Here is a 20,072-nt window from a genome sequence, read left to right on the forward strand (position 1 = left end):
CTTCAAATCGAAACTTTATTAATTTTGATGGTATCCACAATTTTTCTTCTCCTGTGGAAACAAGAGCAAAACCCCTTCCCCAACGTAGCACATCTCCTGGCTTCCACTGAGAGGTCAGCACATCTTTGAAATAAATCAGTTGATTTAATTCAGCAGACTTTTCCATTATCCAATGTCTCTCTGCTGCTGTCGTTCCTTTCTCATTAGCGTTAAGAAAATTCAAGGTTAATAAAGCATTATGTAATCTATTTCTGGGGGTATTTTCAGTCCCTTTCTGTTTGTTCAGCATATCCTTTATAGTACGATTTGATCTTTCTATAACTGCCTGACCTGTAGGATTATTTGGTATACCTGTAATGTGTTTTATATTATAATAATCAAAAAAGCGTTTCATTTTCTTAGATACATATGCTGGACAATTATCTGTCTTTATTTGCGCAGGTATACCCATGATGGCCATAACTTCCAATAAATGTGTGATTACTGAATCAGCCTTTTCTGATCTCAGGGCAGTAGCCCATTGAAAACCTGAATACGTGTCTATGGTGTGGTGTACATATTTTAATTTACCAAATTCCATAAAGTGGAACACATCTATCTGCCAGATTTCATTTCTCTTAGTACCCGTTGGGTTACTCCCTGCAGGCAACGGTGTTTGATTATAGAAAGAACAAGTAGGACATCTCTTTATAATGTCCTTAGTTTGTTGCCAAGTAACGGAAAATTCTTTCTTTAGACCTTTACTATTGACATGATGCTTCTTATGAAATTCTGAAGCCTGCAACACACTTCCAATCAATAATTGATCAGTCTCAGTGTTGCCTTGGGCTAGAGGACCAGGCAGACCTGTATGGGACCGGATGTGTGTTATGTACATCAGACAAAGCCTGTTCCTGATTATGTTTTGTACCTGGATAAACAATGAAGTCAACTCTGTGTCATCTGGTATAAATTCAGCGGTTTCAATATGCAAGATAACTCTTTCTGCATATTGTGAATCTGTAACTATATTAAGAGGTTCTTTAAAATGCCTTAGCACCATAAGAATGGCATATAATTCTGCCTTCTGGACAGAATTATAAGGGCTTTGTTCCACCTTACTCAATTCATCTGACTTGTAACCTGCTTTCCCTGATTTATTTGCATCAGTATAGAACGTACGGCCTCCAGTTATTGGAGCATCACATACAATTCTAGGAAGAATCCAAGAAGTTCTTTTTATAAGGTTAAGTCTACCACTTTTGGGATAGTTGCTATTAATTTCTCCCAAAAAATTAGCACAAGCTCTTTGCCATGGTTCATTGTCTTCCCATAACTTTTTTATTTCTTCAGTAGTAAAAGGCACTATAATTTCTGCTGGGTCTATACCTGCTAGTTGACGAAGTCTCAGCTTACCTTTTATAATTAATTCAGAGACTTTTTCCACATAAGTTTTAAATTTTTTACTTGGTTCATTGGGTATAAATATCCACTCTAAAATAATATCATCCCTCTGCATTAGAATCCCTGTAGGAGAAATTCTGGAAGGCAATATGACTAGGATGCAGCTAAGATTTGGGTTCACCCTATCCACATGTGCCTCCTGTAATTTTTCCTCAATCATTGTCAGTTCCTTTTCTGCTTCAGCTGTCAGTTTTCTTGGACTATTCAAATCTTTATCACCATCTAAGATTTTGTTTAAATGAACTATTAGATCAGGTGTTATCCCAACAGCTGGTCGTAGACTGGAAATGTCTCCTAACAATCTTTGGAAGTCATTAACAGTCTTTAACCGGTCTCTCCTAATTTGTGTCTTTTGCGTTTTAATTTTCTCTAACCCTATTCTGTAACCTAGGTAATTAATAGAATTTCCTCTTTGAATCTTTTCAGGGGCAATTTGTAATCCCCACCTAGGCAAGACTTTCTTTACTTCTTCAAACATCCTTTCTAAAGTGTCTTTATTTGAATCAGATAACAAGATGTCATCCATGTAAAGATAAATTATGGACTTTGGGAATTGTTTACGAGTTATTTCCAATGGCTTACTTACAAAATATTTGCACAATGTAGGACTATTGAGCATACCCTGTGGGAGGACAGTCCATTGATATCTCCAATTAGGCTGAGAATTATTATAAGTAGGCACTGTGAAGGCAAATTTTTCTCTATCCTTTTCTTGTAACGGTATAGTGAAAAAACAATGTTTCAAATCAATAACTATAAGAGACCATCCTTTTGGTAACAGAGAAGGCAAAGGAATTCCAGATTGTAGTGGTCCCATAGGTTGAATTACTTTGTTGACAGCTTTTAGATCTGTCACCATTCTCCATTTACCAGATTTCTTTTTTTTTTACAACAAACACAGGAGAATTCCAAGGGCTGGTTGATTCTTCAATATGGTGAGCATCTAGTTGCTCTTGCACCAGCTGTTCTAATGCCTGTAGTTTATCTTCAGCTAGAGGCCACTGTTTGATCCATATTGGCTTCTCAATTAGCCATTTTAAAGGTAGGGCTGTTGGTACCTCTAAAGGTTTGGTATTTGCTGTATGTTCTTGTACAGCCTGAATGACTGGTGACCTTTTTCCATAATACCTCATCATATCCTTCCCAGAATTATGAGTTCCTGGAACTACAGGAATGTTAATCTGCATATTCCATTGCTGTAGCAGGTCACGGCCCCATAAATTTATGGCAATATTGGCTATATATGGCCTTAGTCTTCCTATTTGCCCTTCGGGCCCTATGCATTCAACCCATCTTGTGCTTTGTTTTAAATGAGATAGGGTTCCAATTCCCAGGAACTGAACATCTACCTCTTGAAGAGGCCAATTTGGATGCCAAGATTCTGGGGTAATGATACTTACATCCGCACCTGTGTCTAATAAGCCTTCAATAAAAGTGCCATTTAATTTATACAGACTCTTAGCTTTGGTCTTTGATCATTAATAGAAGTCTGCCAAAATATACGTTTACTCTGTCCTACTAGGTTTTTTGACTCATCCTCCACACATATTTCATCATTTAGAACAGTATTACTTTTTACAGCAGAAATTGGAGCTTTTAATTTTCTTGGTGAGGCACGTTCTCCACTGTGACTGGGAATGACTGGGCCACTGTTGGCTTGGGGGCCTGCGAGAGGCCCCTCAAGGAGTTTCCCGATGGTATCGGGTTTCCTTGTTTGTCTGTTGTTGACCTGCATTCATTGGACCAATGTCAGCCTTTACCGCATCTCCTACATATACCTGAAGGCCTAGGTCTCCTATTTTTGTCATTCCCAGAGGAGATAATATTCCTAGAAATTCTGTGCCTGCAATCCCTTTTCAGATGTCCTAATTTACCACAATTAAAACACCTGGCAGTTTGATGTCTCCTCATTGCTGTGGAAATCGCTTCTCCTACCCAAGGTTCATCGTTATAGCTAAACGTCTCAACATTCCTCGTATGCTGAATCCATTCATCCATAGGTGCTGATCTAGACTTTAAAGGACCAATTATCTTTTTGCATTCTATGTTTGCATTCTCAAAAGCTAGAGATTCAAGAAGTATTCGTCTAGCTTCTGGGTCTGTTACCCCTATGTCCAGAGCCTTAATTAATCTTTGCAAAAAGTCAATAAAGGGTTCTCTCAGTCCCTGCCTAATTCTAGTATATGATTCAACCCTTTTTGCTGGATCTTGTATCCTATTCCAAGCATTTAAAGCTGCTTGGTGACATAGACACAGTACTTCATCATCATAAAGAGCTTGGACCTGTGGATCAGCATATTCTCCTGCACCAAGAATTTGATCTTGGGAAACCTCGACACCTTTTGCTCTTCCTTGCTGTTCCATATGTTTGGATTCTTCTCTGAAATAAATTCCAAACATCAAGGAAGGTCCATTATCTAAAACTGCAGACACTAACTGATGGAAATCATGGGGGGTAGCTCTAGCATTAGAAGCCCAAGTCCTTATTATTTCCTTTACATATGCAGAGTGCAAGCCAAAATTAACAATAGCTTGCTTAATTTCTTTTAGATCATTCATTGCTATTGGCGTCCATCTAGCTTCTCTGACTCCCTTTGAGCCTTTAGAAGATGACGCTTTGTCAGAATTAAGTATAGGGTATGCCGCTAAAACCTTGGGTAAGCCAGTTCTAATAGCTGGTGTTGGCATTGTATCCTGTCCTTGTGCCTTATTACTCTGTTCACCAGCTCTAATCATTTCTTCAATCATTTCAAGTCTTTTTATTATTGTCTTTATTATTGTCTCTTTTGAATCCTGAATCTCCTGACCTGCATGATTTTCTAGGAAAGATTGTATGGTTCTTAGGAGTGCCATGATCTTCCTAAATGATAGAATACTCAAAAGAATACTGAAACCTAGTAACCAGTAAATTAAGTTATCCCCATAGTCATATAAACCTTGCATGATATAACCCATTGTATTGGTAGCCAGAACAGTAAAATTCGCGTTGGAAACGAAAACTGCCATATTACCTATTATCCAGCAGGTGGCGCTGTTGCCAAGTTGCGACGAAAACAGAGTCCTGTTTCAGAGTCCGCCTAGTGTTTGTTAAAAACTGGAAAATGTAAGTTGCTCAACAAAGTAAATGTAATTAAATCAATTCCAGAGACGGAACCAGAAACCCAGAATCCAGGGATAGAGAAGAGCAACCTGGAAGCCGCTTATGCCTCCACGTGACAGAGTCACCCTGAGGGGTTGCAGCTTTCAGCAACTGCGTGCTCTGGTTTGTGCTGCTTAAGAGCTGTGCTTGCAAGGGAGATTTAAAAACGACTCAGAAAAGAACAAACCAAGCGGCAGAAACTACGCAGGCCTGTGGAATTTAAATCCACGTGGGGAGGCCAAGGTTGCCAGCGGTGGCTGAGGAAGGGAGGGCTCCCGCCAAGCCGAACTCGCAGCCGGCAGCCAAGCAGGGAAAGGAGAGGTTCTAAAACCAAACGTTGGGTGCCAACTGAAGGCGTAAGTCATAAACAATGCCACAACAGTTTGGAATTATGATTAATAGGGTGGTATTTATTTAAAGGGGAAAAAACTTACAGATCACCGTCAGCCCTCTGCGCAACCAGGAAGGGAGTCTAGTCGCCGGCGGAGCAGGAAGTGAAGAGAGAGAGGAGAGGGAAGTGGCCGCTCTTTTAAAGGGAGAGAGACCACGCCCCAATGGGCTGGTATCTCAGCGGCGATAGGCTGGAGGAGTGGGAGGACCTCCCGTAACAACTGAATACATGGTGAAACCAATTATGGAAGTGGATAAAGTCACATGACTCAAAGAAACATGGTTTCCCATGCAAATCAATTGAAAATCAAGATGACTATAAATGGATGACACAGTGTCTGGAATAAAAGATCCATTTACATAATTCATGGTTCAGAAATAGGAGTATCCTGTCACGTCCCACCTCGTCCAGCAAGGAGGACACAATACCAGAGCTCTTCTTGCAGCAGTTTTATTCCAGGACTTTATACACTTTCTCTTTCTCCTCTCTCTCTCTCCCCAGGCAAACCTCTCCCAGCCCTTAAAAAGGCACAGGCCTTCCAACCCCAGATTGCCAGGTGGGCACTGCCCATAGGCCCACACATATGCAAGCAGCTGACAATCATTTCGTGATAATAGCATAAGTCAGACTTTAGCCATAGGAGTTGATTATACATCTCCATCAGGTGTTGCTTCATGCAGCTTGCTACAGTTCCCCCTTTTGTTTTGTAAAGCAACAGGTAAGAGTAGAGGTCTGATCTCTGTTAAAATGAAACATGTACTAGTGTTTGTCCAGGTGTCATACACTCAGAGAACACTAGACCTGTCCGGTGCCTTTTTACAGAGGTGGGAGCTAGACACTAAACCACATGCAATCAGACTTGCTCTTACATCTCTAGCCAAATTTGGGGAGACTGTCCTGCTTCAATGGCCGTGAAGGCTTGAATGATCATAACTGCATTGCAAAGCTGTGAAACCCTTATGTGACAAATGCACCACAGACATACCAGGGAGGCAAGCACCATTAGGCCTGTTAGGGCTCCTATCCCACCCACTCCTTCAGATGATCCATGGAATCATCCAGGAAGATAGTTCTTTTGCCAGGCTGGTATCTATGCGTGTGGAGTTCACAGTCACCATCGCCACCCGCAACTTTTCCAGTTGTTGTTCGAATTCACCAGACCAATTACCTAAAAGATAGCTAGACAATTCTTTAGACAGATTAGCTGCATGAGTCAGATTGAATGCTGGTCACACACAGCCCCAGATGGATAGAAATGTCTGACAGGCTAGGGTATGGACTTGCCTCTAATAACATACCCAGCTGCCATACCCCCTTGGCACATTCATTCTTGTCAGCTGAGTGCATGGAAGACACCTCGCTCGTGCACCTCTTTAGCTTCCCTAGCAGCTCAGCTGATCCTGCTTCTGCTAAGTGACCATGTGCTGCATTCTCATGGGTTGTCTGATCTCACACAGGATTCAAAGATGAATGCCCTTGGCAACAGGTGTTAAGATTGCTAGCAATAGGGTTCCCTATCACCACTGTACCCAACCTCCCATTTGGGCTATGGTATTCTACCAACCCTTTGGCTAAAACAGAGCACACAGGTACCTGCTCCTACAATAGGGCAGTCTCCTGATTTAAATTCACTCTGCTGCAGACTCTTCAGCGGTGTGCAGAGCCTGAAACTGCCATTGCCTTTTCCTTGCCCTGCGGCTTCATTGCGTTCTCAGGCAGCCCTGTGAGGTCTGTGCTCCAGCTAGTCTCAGCTCCAGCACTTGTTGTTGCATTTGCTGATACTCTTGGCACTGCTGTGGCATCCGCCAGGCTAGGCACCAACTGGTCTGAGGCAATGTGCCTTCCATCACAGCCACCTAGCAAAGCTCTGCTTCAGCTGCCTTCTCCAAACTGGTGCGTTGAGTGGTGCGGAACTCAGGAAAGCAGGCTACTCTGCAACCACTGAAGGGTGGAGCAGAACTCAGGAGAAAGCAGGCTCGTTGCTCTGAAGGGACCCTGCTTAAATTATCGTATAGGGAATTTGGGCTTTGTCGATCTCTCTGGCTACTTTCTGCTGAGCGGGGACTTTGCATTTTTAAAGGTATTTACTACAATTTACTGCTATTTTCCAGTTGCGCTCGGACTCAGGTCACAGCAACAGGGGGAGAGGCAGAGACTCCACTTCCCCACCTAGCTGGAAGGTGGAGGCGTAGCAGCTGGCCCCCACCCTGTCCCGCCAGTTGCCCCAGGCTAGAACAGAGGTCCAAGCCAACAGATCTTATCATGTGCTGCACTTCTATGCCCTGAGGCAGGTCCCGGGTGTTTGCAGCTTCACAAACCCTCAGCCTTGGAGCCGCAGCTGCTCACACTCCACTGCAAACTCAGGCCATCTAGGTAATTCAAACCACATGAATATAACTCCCTTCCTTAGCGTACCTTGTTCGGCAAAAACCAGATCTCTACCAAGCCTATCCCAGGATGACACATTAAGATCGCCAGAGACAGCAAACCAAGGAGCAATTGCGTCACATTTAGCCAAAAACCTCTCTAAAGCGCTCTCTGTAACAGCTCGTTAAGAGCTAGAAAAATCAGGTGTGATGTTGAAGCGCCCATTCTAAAATCCCATTCTTTCTTTTAGTTTTACTTTAAACCATCCACTTTGGTAGTGGCCCTCACTTTAAACCATCGTCCACTTTGGTCATAGCTCTGCTTTCTTGCTCTACCTTTTCTACAGGTGAGAGCATACAACCCGCATTTATTGCGATTCCTCAATCTTACCGGTGCACCTCCTGACTGCAGCAAGTTCTGGGCTCCATGGAGAGAGGTTTGGAGGTTCCCCGTATGCTTGTCCCCGTACGGGCCACCACTTGTCACGGCCACCCTCGACCTGCAAGGATGATGCAACACCAGGAGCTCTTCTCACTGCAGTTTTATTCAGGACTTTATTCACAGCAATCTATCTCTTTCTCCTTCTCTTTTTTCTCTCTCTCTTTCCCTCCTTGGGCAAACCTCTCCCAGCCCTTAAGTAGGCATGGGCTGCCAACCCTGGATTGCCAGGTGGGCACCGCCCATAGGCCCACGCATATGCAAGCAGCTGATGATCATTGCGTGATAACAGCATAGCCATAGGAGTTGATTATACATCTCCATCAGGTGTGGCTCCATGCAGCTCACTACAGTATCCAAGTGGCAATTAAATGGAAAAATATTTATAACAACAATAAGTTCAACAAAATGAGTTGTAACTGCATATAATAATTCCACCGTGGTGCTGAAGTATACACTCAAGCTGGAATAATGTGTGAGACTATGTGTATTGCTAGGTGGTTAGATGTCCAGATGTTGTCTATGTCCATAATATAACTGAGTGAGTACAGTTTCCATTAAAATACCAGCAGGTGTCTTCAAAAAACTAACATTATAATTCTAAAATTCATTGAAAAGAATAAAAAAAAACTTGTTGGTAAGACAAGAACAGTTGGAGGTAGCAAACTTTGGAAGAATGAGGATTAAACATAGACTTTTAATGATTAAATCATTATATTTCTTTGAAATAGAACTTTTTTGAAAGAATCAGGGTATAATACAAAAATACATTTGTCTCATTTTCTTTCACTATTCACAGACTGATAAGTGGTTGATAGCTGATAGGTGATGATTATGATAGAGAAGTAGTAGATACATAAATAGGCAGATAGTAGATAAAATATCAATTGATAAATAGTAGATAAAGAAATGATAGATGTTTGGTTCTTTTATGATACATAAGAGATAATGAATAGATGCATAGGTAGATAGATATATAAACAGATAGATATTTTCTACATAGAAAATGTATCAAAAACTATATTGAATAATGAGTTCAGAAATAGATTAGAAAGCTGTTGTGATTGGATTATCTTTCTATATATTTATACATTGATACTGTAACCTTTGATATATTCAAAGTAAACTCATTTCAGATAGAATATTTATAAAAAACAATAAAGTTAAAATATGTTTGTTATGGTGGGGTGTAAATAGGATTAGATTCTTATAAAAAGAAAAAAAATTGAACACAAAATCACAGGAAAAAGCGATGTGCATGAAATTGGGAGAAGATAACTCTCCACATTGTGAGGATATTCTGTCATAGTCTCTGAAGAAACCAAGCCTGAACCAGCTTGAATTTTTAGCTCAAGACTCCAAAATTGTGACTCAAAACCATATTTTCATCATTACCCATTCTGTGTACTTTGTTATGACAATGCAAGATCTAACCCTACTTAAAAGTGAGTAGAACTGATACAGAGAAATGGAAGCAAAAAAATTATGAAAATGGCGCCATTATCTGACAGAATACCTGAGCAGTATTTTAGAAAGTAGCTGTAATTTCTGTGCTGACTAATTTCTGTCAACCCAGCACAAGCTAGACCTATGCAGAAGAGAGCACCACCATGGCTGAGAAAATGCCTCTGTAAGGCTGGTCTGAAGGCACACCTTTGGGGCCTTTTCTCAACTAGTGAATGGATTGGCAGGGTCCAATCCCAATAAGCAGTGCTTTCCTCAGTGTTAAGTCCTCGGTATCATCAGAAAACAGTCATGAAGGACAGGCAGTAACCAACACTCTTCTGTGGCTTCTGCATTAGTTTTTGCTTCCTGGTCTCTGCATTGAGATTCTGCTGCTTTCCCTTGATGATAGACTAAAAGCTATAAGAAGAAAGAAACTCTTTACTCCCCAAATTGCTTTAGGTCATGGTCACTATCACAGAAATAGCAAAATAACTAATACAGATTTCATTCCTGAGCCATTCACACACATTTTTGAAGGGTAAAGCAGTAATCTCCTTACCTGAAAGTGTGGGAAAATATCAAATATAAACTAATATATTTTAGAGAATTCAAGCTGACTAGTACATATTAAAATAAACTTAATAGATTCATTGTACTGCCTTTACCAATGAGAATAATGTATACCACAGAAATAGTCAAAAAATACATGTATGATGAGCATAAAGAAGGAAGAAGCAATAGATGATAAATTTTATGGAAAACACACTGGACATTTAGCTCTACACTCATAGCCGAGTCAGTATTCTTGTTCTGATGTCAGTGTATTTTTAGAGCCATGGCTGAGACAGGGATCATGGAGCTGACTGATAGACCACTTCTATAATAGCATCTTGCCCTTGGAAGTGATTTATTATCTTATTGACTTAGATATGTCTATTGGAAAATAGAGTGACCAGGAGCACTTACCTCCTAGAGTTCTTGTGAGTACAAAATGAGTTATAAGATCTCTCATGCAAAACATGGCCAATGTGGGATTTTTTTTTTTCGTCAGTTTGATTTATATTGTATATGATATTCTGGGGACATGTTTATTGTACAAGAGAAACCAAGAAATCACACTGTACTTTTGGATGAGAAAAAGGTGAACCATTATTATCATCATCATCATCATTATTATTATTATTATTATTATATGTCATTTAACTTTTTCAGTGTGACCTATGAACTCCTGAAACAGTCTATCGATTATTGATTAATAATTAATAGATTATTGATTAATTATTATTGATTGATGGTTATTGATTGATCCTTGTTGGACTGGGTCTTCTGCTTCAAGGCCCTTGTAGAATAGCATACTTCGCAGTTACATACCATTCCATGCAAGAAGAAGCTAATGGGTGGCAAACACCTGATCTTAGCAACGAAATCACAAAATCAAAAACAAAAGTAGTCACTGAAGCCTACTCTAAATGAAATAAATTTATTAACCACTGATAAACTCCACAGTGCAAGTTATTTTTCTATATTTCTGCAAAACATCCATCAAATTCATTAAGTTTCTCAGGAATAAAGATGCTACTCGTTTTGAAAACCTCATTATTTACATTGAGATCAAAACTCTCTATAAAGTTACAATTTAACACAAAAATGTGGTTGAGACCAGTATCTCACATTTTATTTTATTTTTTGCTTTTTAGAACTTTATTTGAATGTAACTATATGCATAAGAAATACACTCATATTGATTAATAAAATGCAATTATGCTTAGCTTATTCTACACAGTTTTGACCAGAAACTTGGTACATGGTTTACAATTTAAAAGAAAAAAAGGAAATGAAAATGGCAATCTGGTTTATTTCTGTCTATTACAAACGTATAAAAGATCCTCCATCAAATGCTGCCGAAGACAGGAGAACCTTGAGAAATACACCTTTGGTTTGCCTCAGAAAAGTAACACATATTGCACTGTAAAGGTTTATAAAATCGGCGCAAAACATTGTTGTAATGTTACAATACTAGTTTTAGGGGTTCAGTAGTAACTAATAGGAGCCTAGGATACACGCAGAACTGTAAGAGCTATCTCACTTAATTTTAGCCCCTTTTCTACAAGCCTACAATAGAATCCAACCACCTTTCACTTTTCTTGGTGAAGGGCTAATTAACGATTGCTGAAATCTTTTTTTTTCCATTTTTTTTAAATTTATTTATTTATTTAAGGATTTCTGCCTCCTCCCCACCACCGCCTCCCATTTCCCTCCCCCTCCCCCGATTTGAGCAACTGAGGAGATTGCTGAAATCTTTAACAAGGCAACATCACTAACCACCGTCTCTATCCAAAGAGCACACAAATAATTTACAAGAACCTGTTTCTTATTCATTTTATTTTCCATGATGGAAGAAAATCGATCGCTGTGTTTTCCTGTTTATTTATCATGTAGTTAGGCACGCTGTCATCTGGACCATTGTAGGTCGGCTTCTGTGCCCGAATTCTCCACACCTTCATGCTAAACCTTTAGAAAGGGAAAACATTCCAAACTTTCAATCTGGCCTTGCCTTTGCCCGACTAGAACATTTTCAGTTCACTATTATTCTCCAAACAGGGTCCCAAGTCCTAAAGGTCACTCAGAAGTCTGGCATGTCTCTTCCCCTCTTCCCACATTTTTTTTTTTTAGTTGTTGAAAAAAAAAATTCCGCCTCCTCCCCGTTTCCCATTTCCCTCCCCCTCCTCGCACACATCGTCCCCTCCTCCACTCCCCTACCCCTCTCCCCCTCCCCCCCCCCACTCCATTCCCCCTCCTCTCCAGAATAAAGAGCAGTCCAGATTCCCTGCTCTGCAGGATGTCCAAGGTCCTCCCACTTCTATCCAGGACCAGGAAGGTGAGCATCCAAACAGGCTAGGCTCCCAGAAAGCCAGTTCATGTCTTAGGATCGAAACCTAGTGCCATTGTCTTTGGCTTCTCATCAGCCTTCATTTTCTGCCATGTTCAGAAAGTCCTGTTTCATCCCATGTTTATTCAGTCCCAATTCCTCTGGCCTTGGTGAGCTCCCAACAGATTAGTCCCACTGTCTCAGTGGGTGGGTGCACCCCTCGTGGTTCTGACTTCCTTGCTCATGTTCTCCCTCCTTCTGCTCCTCATTTGGATCTTAAGAGCTCAGTCCTGTGCTCCAATTTGGGTCTCTGTCTCTATTGCGATCCATCGCCAGATGAAGGTTCTAAGGTGATATGCAAGATATTCATCAGTATGGCTATAGGATAGGGTCATTTCAGGTTCCCTCTCCTCAGTTGCTCAAGGTACTAGCTGGGGACATCTCCCAGGACACCTGCGAGCCCCTCTAGAGTCCAGTCTCTTGCCAACCCTAAGATGGCTCCCTTAATTAGGATATATATTTCTCTGCTCCCGTGTCCACCCTTCCTTTATCCCAAACATCCCATTCCCCCAAGCTCCCCCCATTCTCCCCTTCTCATGTTTCTCACCCCATTTCCCCTTAGCCCCATGCCACCTCACCCCCAAGTTCCCAGGTTTTGCCCTGCAATCTTGTCTACTTCCCATATCCAGGCGGATGACTATATGTTATTCTTTGGGTTCACCTTCTTGTTTAGCTTCTCTAGGATCACAAATTATATGCTCAATTCCCACATTTTCTTGACAGCTACCAGATCTCCCACTCCTTCATTGGAGCTTCACAGCTGACATTTATTCGCTTAGAATAACTTTATTGACACTGGCAATTTACAAGTACTTTCTCCCTTTGTCTAGCTAGTTCATATTTACCTTTAAAATGTTTTCTTTCTTGTCCCAGTCCCACATCTCAAGGTCACAAATACACACAGGCAAATCCGAATTTACTGCAGGCTGAGCTTTTCTTTGAAAGTCAACTTCATCTTTCTGTCCAAGTTCGCTGTAATTGCTGTATGCATTGACGGCCTTTCAGAGTGGTTCTCCTTTCTCCCGCCTGCTTTTAAAACCAATAGTGGTTCTGGGACATATGTAAAAGGGGATTCATTTCTCACCGGGTTTTCTTCTCTGTGGACCCAGGATGAAAACAATGCCTCTGCTTTCTATTTGGCTCTACCCCCAAGTGTATTCTCCAGTAGAAAAGCCTACCTAAGCTTTTGGGATATTTCTCCAAAGCCTGTCTCTTGCAACAGATACCTAAATGCCTAGAAAAATATAGTGCTATTACAGAAATCATCTACTTTCTCAACTATACCGGGTAGACTACATTTGCACGTAGAAATTGTCCCATGTTGGGGACCCTCGGTCTGCCTAGTTCTCTCTGTAAGGAAAGTACTTCGCCAGGCAGAGTGTGTGGGGCTCTCACGCCTTTCTTCTGTGTTAGACAGGACTACGAGGAGCTAGAGAAGCAGCTGAAGAAAGTGTTTAAGGAGCGCAGCACAGTCCTGCGGCAGCTGACAAAGACATCCCAAGAGCTGGATGGGATCAAAGTCAACCTTCAGGTGAGCTGGAAACTGATTTTGTCACCCACTGGACAGATAAACATTTTTAAACAATTTTGTCTACATCTCTGGGCTTTACCACTCCAGTTAATATTTATTATTGTTTTAGCTTTGAAATAAAATGTCTTTTGATATGCTCTAGATACCTGCAGTTTCCAAACAACAAAAGGAGTAAACTGTGTACTTGGCAAAGCCATCAGTTTCTCCAAGCTTTCAAAATCAGTTTGGTCCCTGTGTTCTTGACAAACAAAATGAAGGAAAGGAATTAGACTGAGAGTCGAAAATGTAGGAAGGATATTTAGAAGAGAAACTAGATTTTCCCTCTAGGCTAGCTCTAAAGATCCTTTATGCAACTTTTTTATAGAAATGTATAAATGTTTTACTAAGGAGACTATCATGTTTAAAACATGAGAAAATAAAAGCAAGATACATTTCAGATAACAAAAAGCTTTCTAAAACATTTAGTAGTACTTTTTTTTCCTATGAAAGTACTTTTTTATTTTAGTTAAAATAGAAATTCTTTTCATACGTTAAGTTCTAATTATGATTTCTTCTCCCCTGATTTCTCCAGGTTCTCCCCACCTTCCTTCCCACTAATATCTACCCCTTTTTTGCCTCTTGTGAGAAAACAAATAGCATCCAAAGCATAATAATATAATATAATAGTATAAAACAATCAGAATAGGACAAAAACAACAAACAGAAGGTAAAGAGCCAAAGAAAAAGCACAGCAAACACATAAAGACACAGAAACACCCATGTTCACACCCACAGGAAACCCATAGGAAACATAAAACCAGAAGCCATAACATGTACACCAAGGACTATAAGGTAAAAACCTTCATGGGGCACACATTGTGAGACAAAGAATGACACTGTTTGATGTCCTACTTGGCACGTTGCCTTCCCTGAGTACCTACTGTGTACTAAATTCTTTAGTGCCATTGCATGACTTAATTCTTTTGAATAAGTAGAGGAAATGGTTCTTTGTGATATTTTTTATGGTACATAAGTAATATATTCTAAAGACAGCAGTTCTGAAAGTGAGTAAAGACTCCAGAGTTTAAATGTAAGATAATTTGCTCCAGAGACTTTTCACACGCCACAGAACTGAGACTGTCTGTATGTTGTCTTGGGCCTCAAGGTCTATATGTTACACTGTTGCCATGACGACACTATGGGGAAGATGATGCTGTGATGGGGAACCTCCTTTAGTCAATGGCCTTTGGGAGCTGGACCAGGTTGGGGTGTGACCTTTGGGTTCCTGAAAAGCTCCTATCGCACTCAGCTCTCTCTCTGCTTCCTGCACTCCATACCTTGAGGTTGGACCCCGTTCTGTTCTGTGAGTTTTCCCCCATAATAAAGAAAGGCGTTAAAATACACCATTTTGGAGTCAGTATGGGATTATTTGATGTGCGTTCCTGCTAACTTTTTCCGTTCAGCTTCAATGGTGGTGATGCAGTCAACCACTAGAGCATTGACTTTGGTCCAACTCACATGCTGGGTTAATTAATTTCCACATGACAGCTTTATTGTGGTTACTAATCTTCCCTTATAGCTGCAAATACAAAGTTTAGAAAGAGCACACAGGTAAGCAATGAGTAGGACCGGCATGTGAATTTACTGTTTGCACTCTGGTGCAAGTTGTGCTATGCACAGAGAGAGTAAAGCAAACCCCCACCCTCCAGGAGTGGGAGGCACATAGAAGGATTAGGAAGTGCATAAAGAACAGTGCTGTGCATCTGGGCATCAGATTCTAGAGAGCAAAGAGGAGGATTCATGAGGCTACACACTGATCTGGTTTTATTGGGGAAAGCCTAGACAGAGATTACTGAGAAGAATGTTAGCAGGTAAACAAGCCTGGGAGGAATATTTATGACATCTGCCTGTCCTCACGGGGAAGGAACACCTGGTACAGGAGCATATCGTCAGCAGATGGTGAAATGCCCCGGAGAGATCAGTGATTACTGTGTTCCCACGACACTTTTGTTTCCTTAGTCAAGGTGTCTCCTTATACACCAGAATGTTTAAGAAAAATGATCATAGAGCCATGATTTTTAAAGGGGAAAATTGTCCCTGAAATATTGTTGCAAGTTTGAGAATGGCATTTTGTTTTGTGGCACATAATAGACAAAATATTTTTTCTTATTGTTTTAATTTTAATAAATCCTCTTAGTAAATTTTCCATATAATTAGCATGGTATTATTTTCATTATAAAGTGAAGAGCAGAGACTTAAGTAGCTCACTGGATGTCGGTAAGTCATTCATATTAAAAAAATGTGGGATCAGATTTCAAACATAAAGTAAATACATATATAACTATGTGTTATGGAGCTTTTCCTGACAAAACATGAGCAAAATGACCATTCATCCCAGATAGGGAACTAGCGACACCTCACAGGAACTATCCCACCTAAGTTCAGCCTGGTGAACTGGTGAGTTTACTTGGAGTTTGTTAGGGGTTATGGGGGAGCTGAGGCTTGGGCCACAAGCAGCTACCCCATCTCGTCAACTTCCAGCAACCTCTGCTGGGACTCCATGTTTCACCTGTTTGCTTCAAGACAGGCCCTAGTACTCAAGCTTGTCTTGAGCTTACTTTGTAGTCAATGATGAACATGCACATCTGGTCTTTCCTCCACTTCTTTTGTATCAAGACTATACATGCCTCCTGCTATGCCCACTTCTTTATATAGTACCAGCCTGTGTCCTGGAGGTCTCCACATGCTAGGCAATCACTCTATTTGCTGCTGAGCTGCACTGAAAAACCTATCCTATCTTCAATAAGGTGATATTATTGGGCTCAGTATGGGGAAAACCAGTTGGAAGTAATCAGTCACTCTGATTTCAAAATAAGTGGCACATCCTGACCAGAGGACAGAGTTCCTTAATACATTCAATAGGATTTCTTATCTATTTAGTTCACTATTCTATTTATCAATACTTCTTTTTCTAATTTTTTTTAGTTTCTTCCTTATTTCTTAAAAGTGTTTATTTGTGCATCTGTTTTCATTTCATGTGAACAAATGTTTTGTCTGTACATGCCTGTGTACCATCTGCATGCAGTTCACATGTAGGCCAGGAGGATGCTAGATCCCTTGAACCTGGAGTTACAGACAATCAGTATGGAATCCAGGAGGGTGTTAGATCCCTTGAACCTGGAGTTACAGACAATCAGTATGGAATCCAGGAGGGTGTTAGATCCATTGAACCGGGAGTTACAGGCATGCAGTAAGTGTGGAGGCCAGCAGGGTACTAGATCCCTTGAACCAGGAGTTACAAACATGCAGTGTGGATTCCAAGAGGGTTTTAGATCTCTGAACTTGGAGTTACAGACATGCAGTATGGAATCCAGGAGGGTGTTAGATCCCTTGAACCAGGAGTTACAGACATGCAGTAAGTGTGGAGGCCAGGAGGGTGCTAGATCCCTTGAACCCGGAGTTAGAGACATGCAGTACACATGCAGTATAGAATCCAGGAGGGTGTTAGATCCCTTGAACCAGGAGTTACAGACATGCAGTAAGTGTGTAGGCCAGGAGGGTGCTAGATCCCTTGAACCCAGAGTTACAGACATGCAGTACATATGCAGGCTAGGAAGGTGCTAGATCCCTTGAAACTGGAGTTACAGATAGTTGTGAGCCTCCATGTAGGTGTTAGGAACCAAACCTGTTTTCATTACTTAACTGTCCTCTTGTCTGTTAGGGGAAGCTATTTTTCCTAAATATACAGAGCACTACCTACTGAATTCTTCCTACAGGGAGTCTCAGTTAACCCTCGTCAGCCTCTAGGAACTTCTGGTAAAGCTAACAGTGTATTATTCTCTGTTGAATGCCAGGCTGAAACTGTTCAGGCAGCACCATGCTTTATAAGTCATAACTCAGGCTAGGTGTCGGTTAAATAAACATTAAGGAACAATGCACTCACTGCTAGACTGCCGTCATTCCTCTACCTTCACAGCTACTCTGTAGAAACCGTATTGCTATCTAAACTTTTAATATCAAGTATAAATGTTACTCTATTAAACAGTTTACTGAATATTAATAAGGACGTTATTAAGAAACATTTTATATGACAGATCTATGTAGAAGAACTTGGGGGCAGGGGGCTTCTCTCTTCTAACTGATGGCTTCTGAATCCTGAATTTGCAAGTATATAAGTAATAACTACGGAGGCATATATTATTTTCTTGATACCTGTGTATAGTGACAAGGGATAAAGTTACCTGGCCCTCTGTCTTTTTGTATCCTAACACATTACTTAGAAATGACACAGACATGAACAAAGAAGCTTTCAACTCCCATCAGGTTATTTCCTGAACTGTGCAGGCAAGCTTTCTTTGAGCCCTTCCATTTGCTGGAACTACACAAGAGCTAATTCAAAATACCTTCTGTGGACACACTTTAAATGAACGGAAGAAGGTATTTTTTAATTTATTTTTGAAGAGACTGAGAAGCACATGAGATGACTCAGTGAATGAAGGTGCTGTCCAGGCAAGCCCAGTGGCTGGAGTTTTATGCTTGGGATACACGTAAATCTGAAATAGAAGGATTAACTCTGCAAAGCTGTCCTCTGACCTGCATATCTGCCTGATGACATGTTTGGCAACATATATATCACATGTACACACACACACCCCCCACAAACACACCAAAATAAAAATTTTTAAGATTTTTTTGAAAGAAAATACGTACTTGTAGGCTGTTTCGGTGATCCTCTGCTCAAAGATGTTTTTACATTAAGAGTTTAGTAGGTCCTACTGTGTCTTGTGAGCCCTGTGTGTGTCCTTGGCACCATCAGTAGCTGAGGGGCCTAATTTTTATATCTTTGTCCAATAAACTAAGTGCCTTAAAACTTGGCACTAAATATAGACAATAAAGTGAATGACAGGGATTTATCTAAGACTCCTTTCCCTCATTTCTTTTTCAGTATTTGAAAAATGATGAGCAATCTTCCAAAACCGATGTTCAGAAGCTTCTGGAGTTAGGCCAGAAGCAAAGGTAAGACTGGAGTTCTATATTCCCTTCTAATCTTTCTTTTAGTTTAAGATTTCCTCCCCACCCCAATTTTTGCAATACCGTAAAAGTACAGCCAGGGAGTTTATCAAAATCCATGTGCTATAATGTGTGAACTTATCTTCTTGTGGACACTTGCCTGTATATTAAATTTATCCAGTGCTTTGTGTGAAGAGTTCCTCTCATTCAGGAGCTCTGGATGGGATGTGAGAGTCTGCATTTCAGGCTTGGTAAAGATTAGTTAAACTCAAAGCAATCAGGTGTTTGAAGGTTTTTTAAAATGGTCAAATTTAAAGTCCATGTCATTCCATGTGGACTCTTTGATCCACAGGCAAAATGCTGTTAAAAAATATTACCACATTGATGTGGGAGTGTCATATATCAATCTGTTGATTTCATTGGTCAAGTAATAAACAAACTGCTTGGTTCATATCTTAGAACATAGGTGGGTGGAGTAAACAGAACAGAATGCTGGGAGGAAGAGGAAGTGAGCTCAGACTCGACAGCTCTGCTCTCTGGAGCAGAGACGTCATGCTCCCCTCTCCTGGGCAGATGCATAGCTCTGCTCTCTGAGATACACGCGATGAAGCTCCGACCCAGGATGGACGTAGGCTAGAATCTCCCTGGTAAGCCACCTTGTGGGCTACAAAGATTATTAGACATGGGCTAGTCCAGGTGCGAGAGTTAGCCTAGAAGAGGCTAGATAGAAATGGGCCAAGCAGTGTTTAAATGAATACAATTTGTGTGTTGTTGTTTCGGGGCATAAGCTAGCCAGGCAGCCAGGGTGCTGGGGACGCAGCCCCACCGCTCATATTACTACATCACATGTCAGGTAACAGAATGACATGCTGTTAATCACGAGTCCTGTCGTCAGCCTGTGTCTCCACTGATGACTTTACAGACTGTCTCCGAAACCTGTCCTTGACATGCTTTCATGTGAGGTCACACGGTCATGCATTACTCTTCCTTGTGTACAGTGATCAGTAATTGTTTTTAGCTATTAGATATTAATCTGAAAATAATTTCATAGTTATTTGTTTATTGTCTTTTTGTGATTTATTTTAGCAACAGCAGTGGGCTAAAGGCATGACAGCCCCTTAGCCATCTACAGTCTGGTTAATATTTAAACCCATTTTTTCTTTTGTTTGTTTTGTTTTTTGCTTTTGTTTAACTTCTGTGTGTTTTGGGTTCCTCATTTGCAAAATAAAGCTAATTATCTTAATGATTATAAAAAGGCAAGTTTGAAGGAATCTAAAGACTTTGACCAATTACAATGGGAGTTTCATAGTCTCCCCTTTCTACTGGGGAACCTGAAGTGTTGGAGTTAATAGAACTTGATAAAAAAAGATTTCATTTAAAAGGGAAAAGTTTGGAATAT

At 40.7% G+C, this 20,072-nt stretch overlaps 1 protein-coding gene across 3 annotated transcripts in view; it reads left to right on the plus strand.

Annotated features, from left to right (window-relative positions):
- The window catches only part of Luzp2 (leucine zipper protein 2), a 404,363-nt gene that overhangs the window by 191,125 nt on the left and 193,166 nt on the right, over window positions 1-20,072 (plus strand). For 2 of the 3 annotated variants that reach the window (XM_041655656.1, XM_041655677.1), the window contains 2 exons: window positions 13,571-13,684; window positions 18,609-18,679. Coding sequence is in view for 1 of the 3 variants with exons in the window: in XM_041655646.1 (XP_041511580.1) it covers window positions 13,567-13,684; window positions 18,609-18,679 (189 nt within the window). In the remaining 2 variants the exon portion in view is untranslated. Of the gene's footprint in view, window positions 1-13,566; window positions 13,685-18,608; window positions 18,680-20,072 lie in introns of all 3 variants that reach the window. The other variant, XM_041655646.1, reaches the window with a different exon arrangement.

This window comes from Microtus oregoni, unplaced genomic scaffold (genome assembly GCF_018167655.1).
Source record: "Microtus oregoni isolate MIOR12 unplaced genomic scaffold, Mior012 000000F_ref0000247, whole genome shotgun sequence".
NCBI lineage: Eukaryota > Metazoa > Chordata > Mammalia > Rodentia > Cricetidae > Microtus > Microtus oregoni.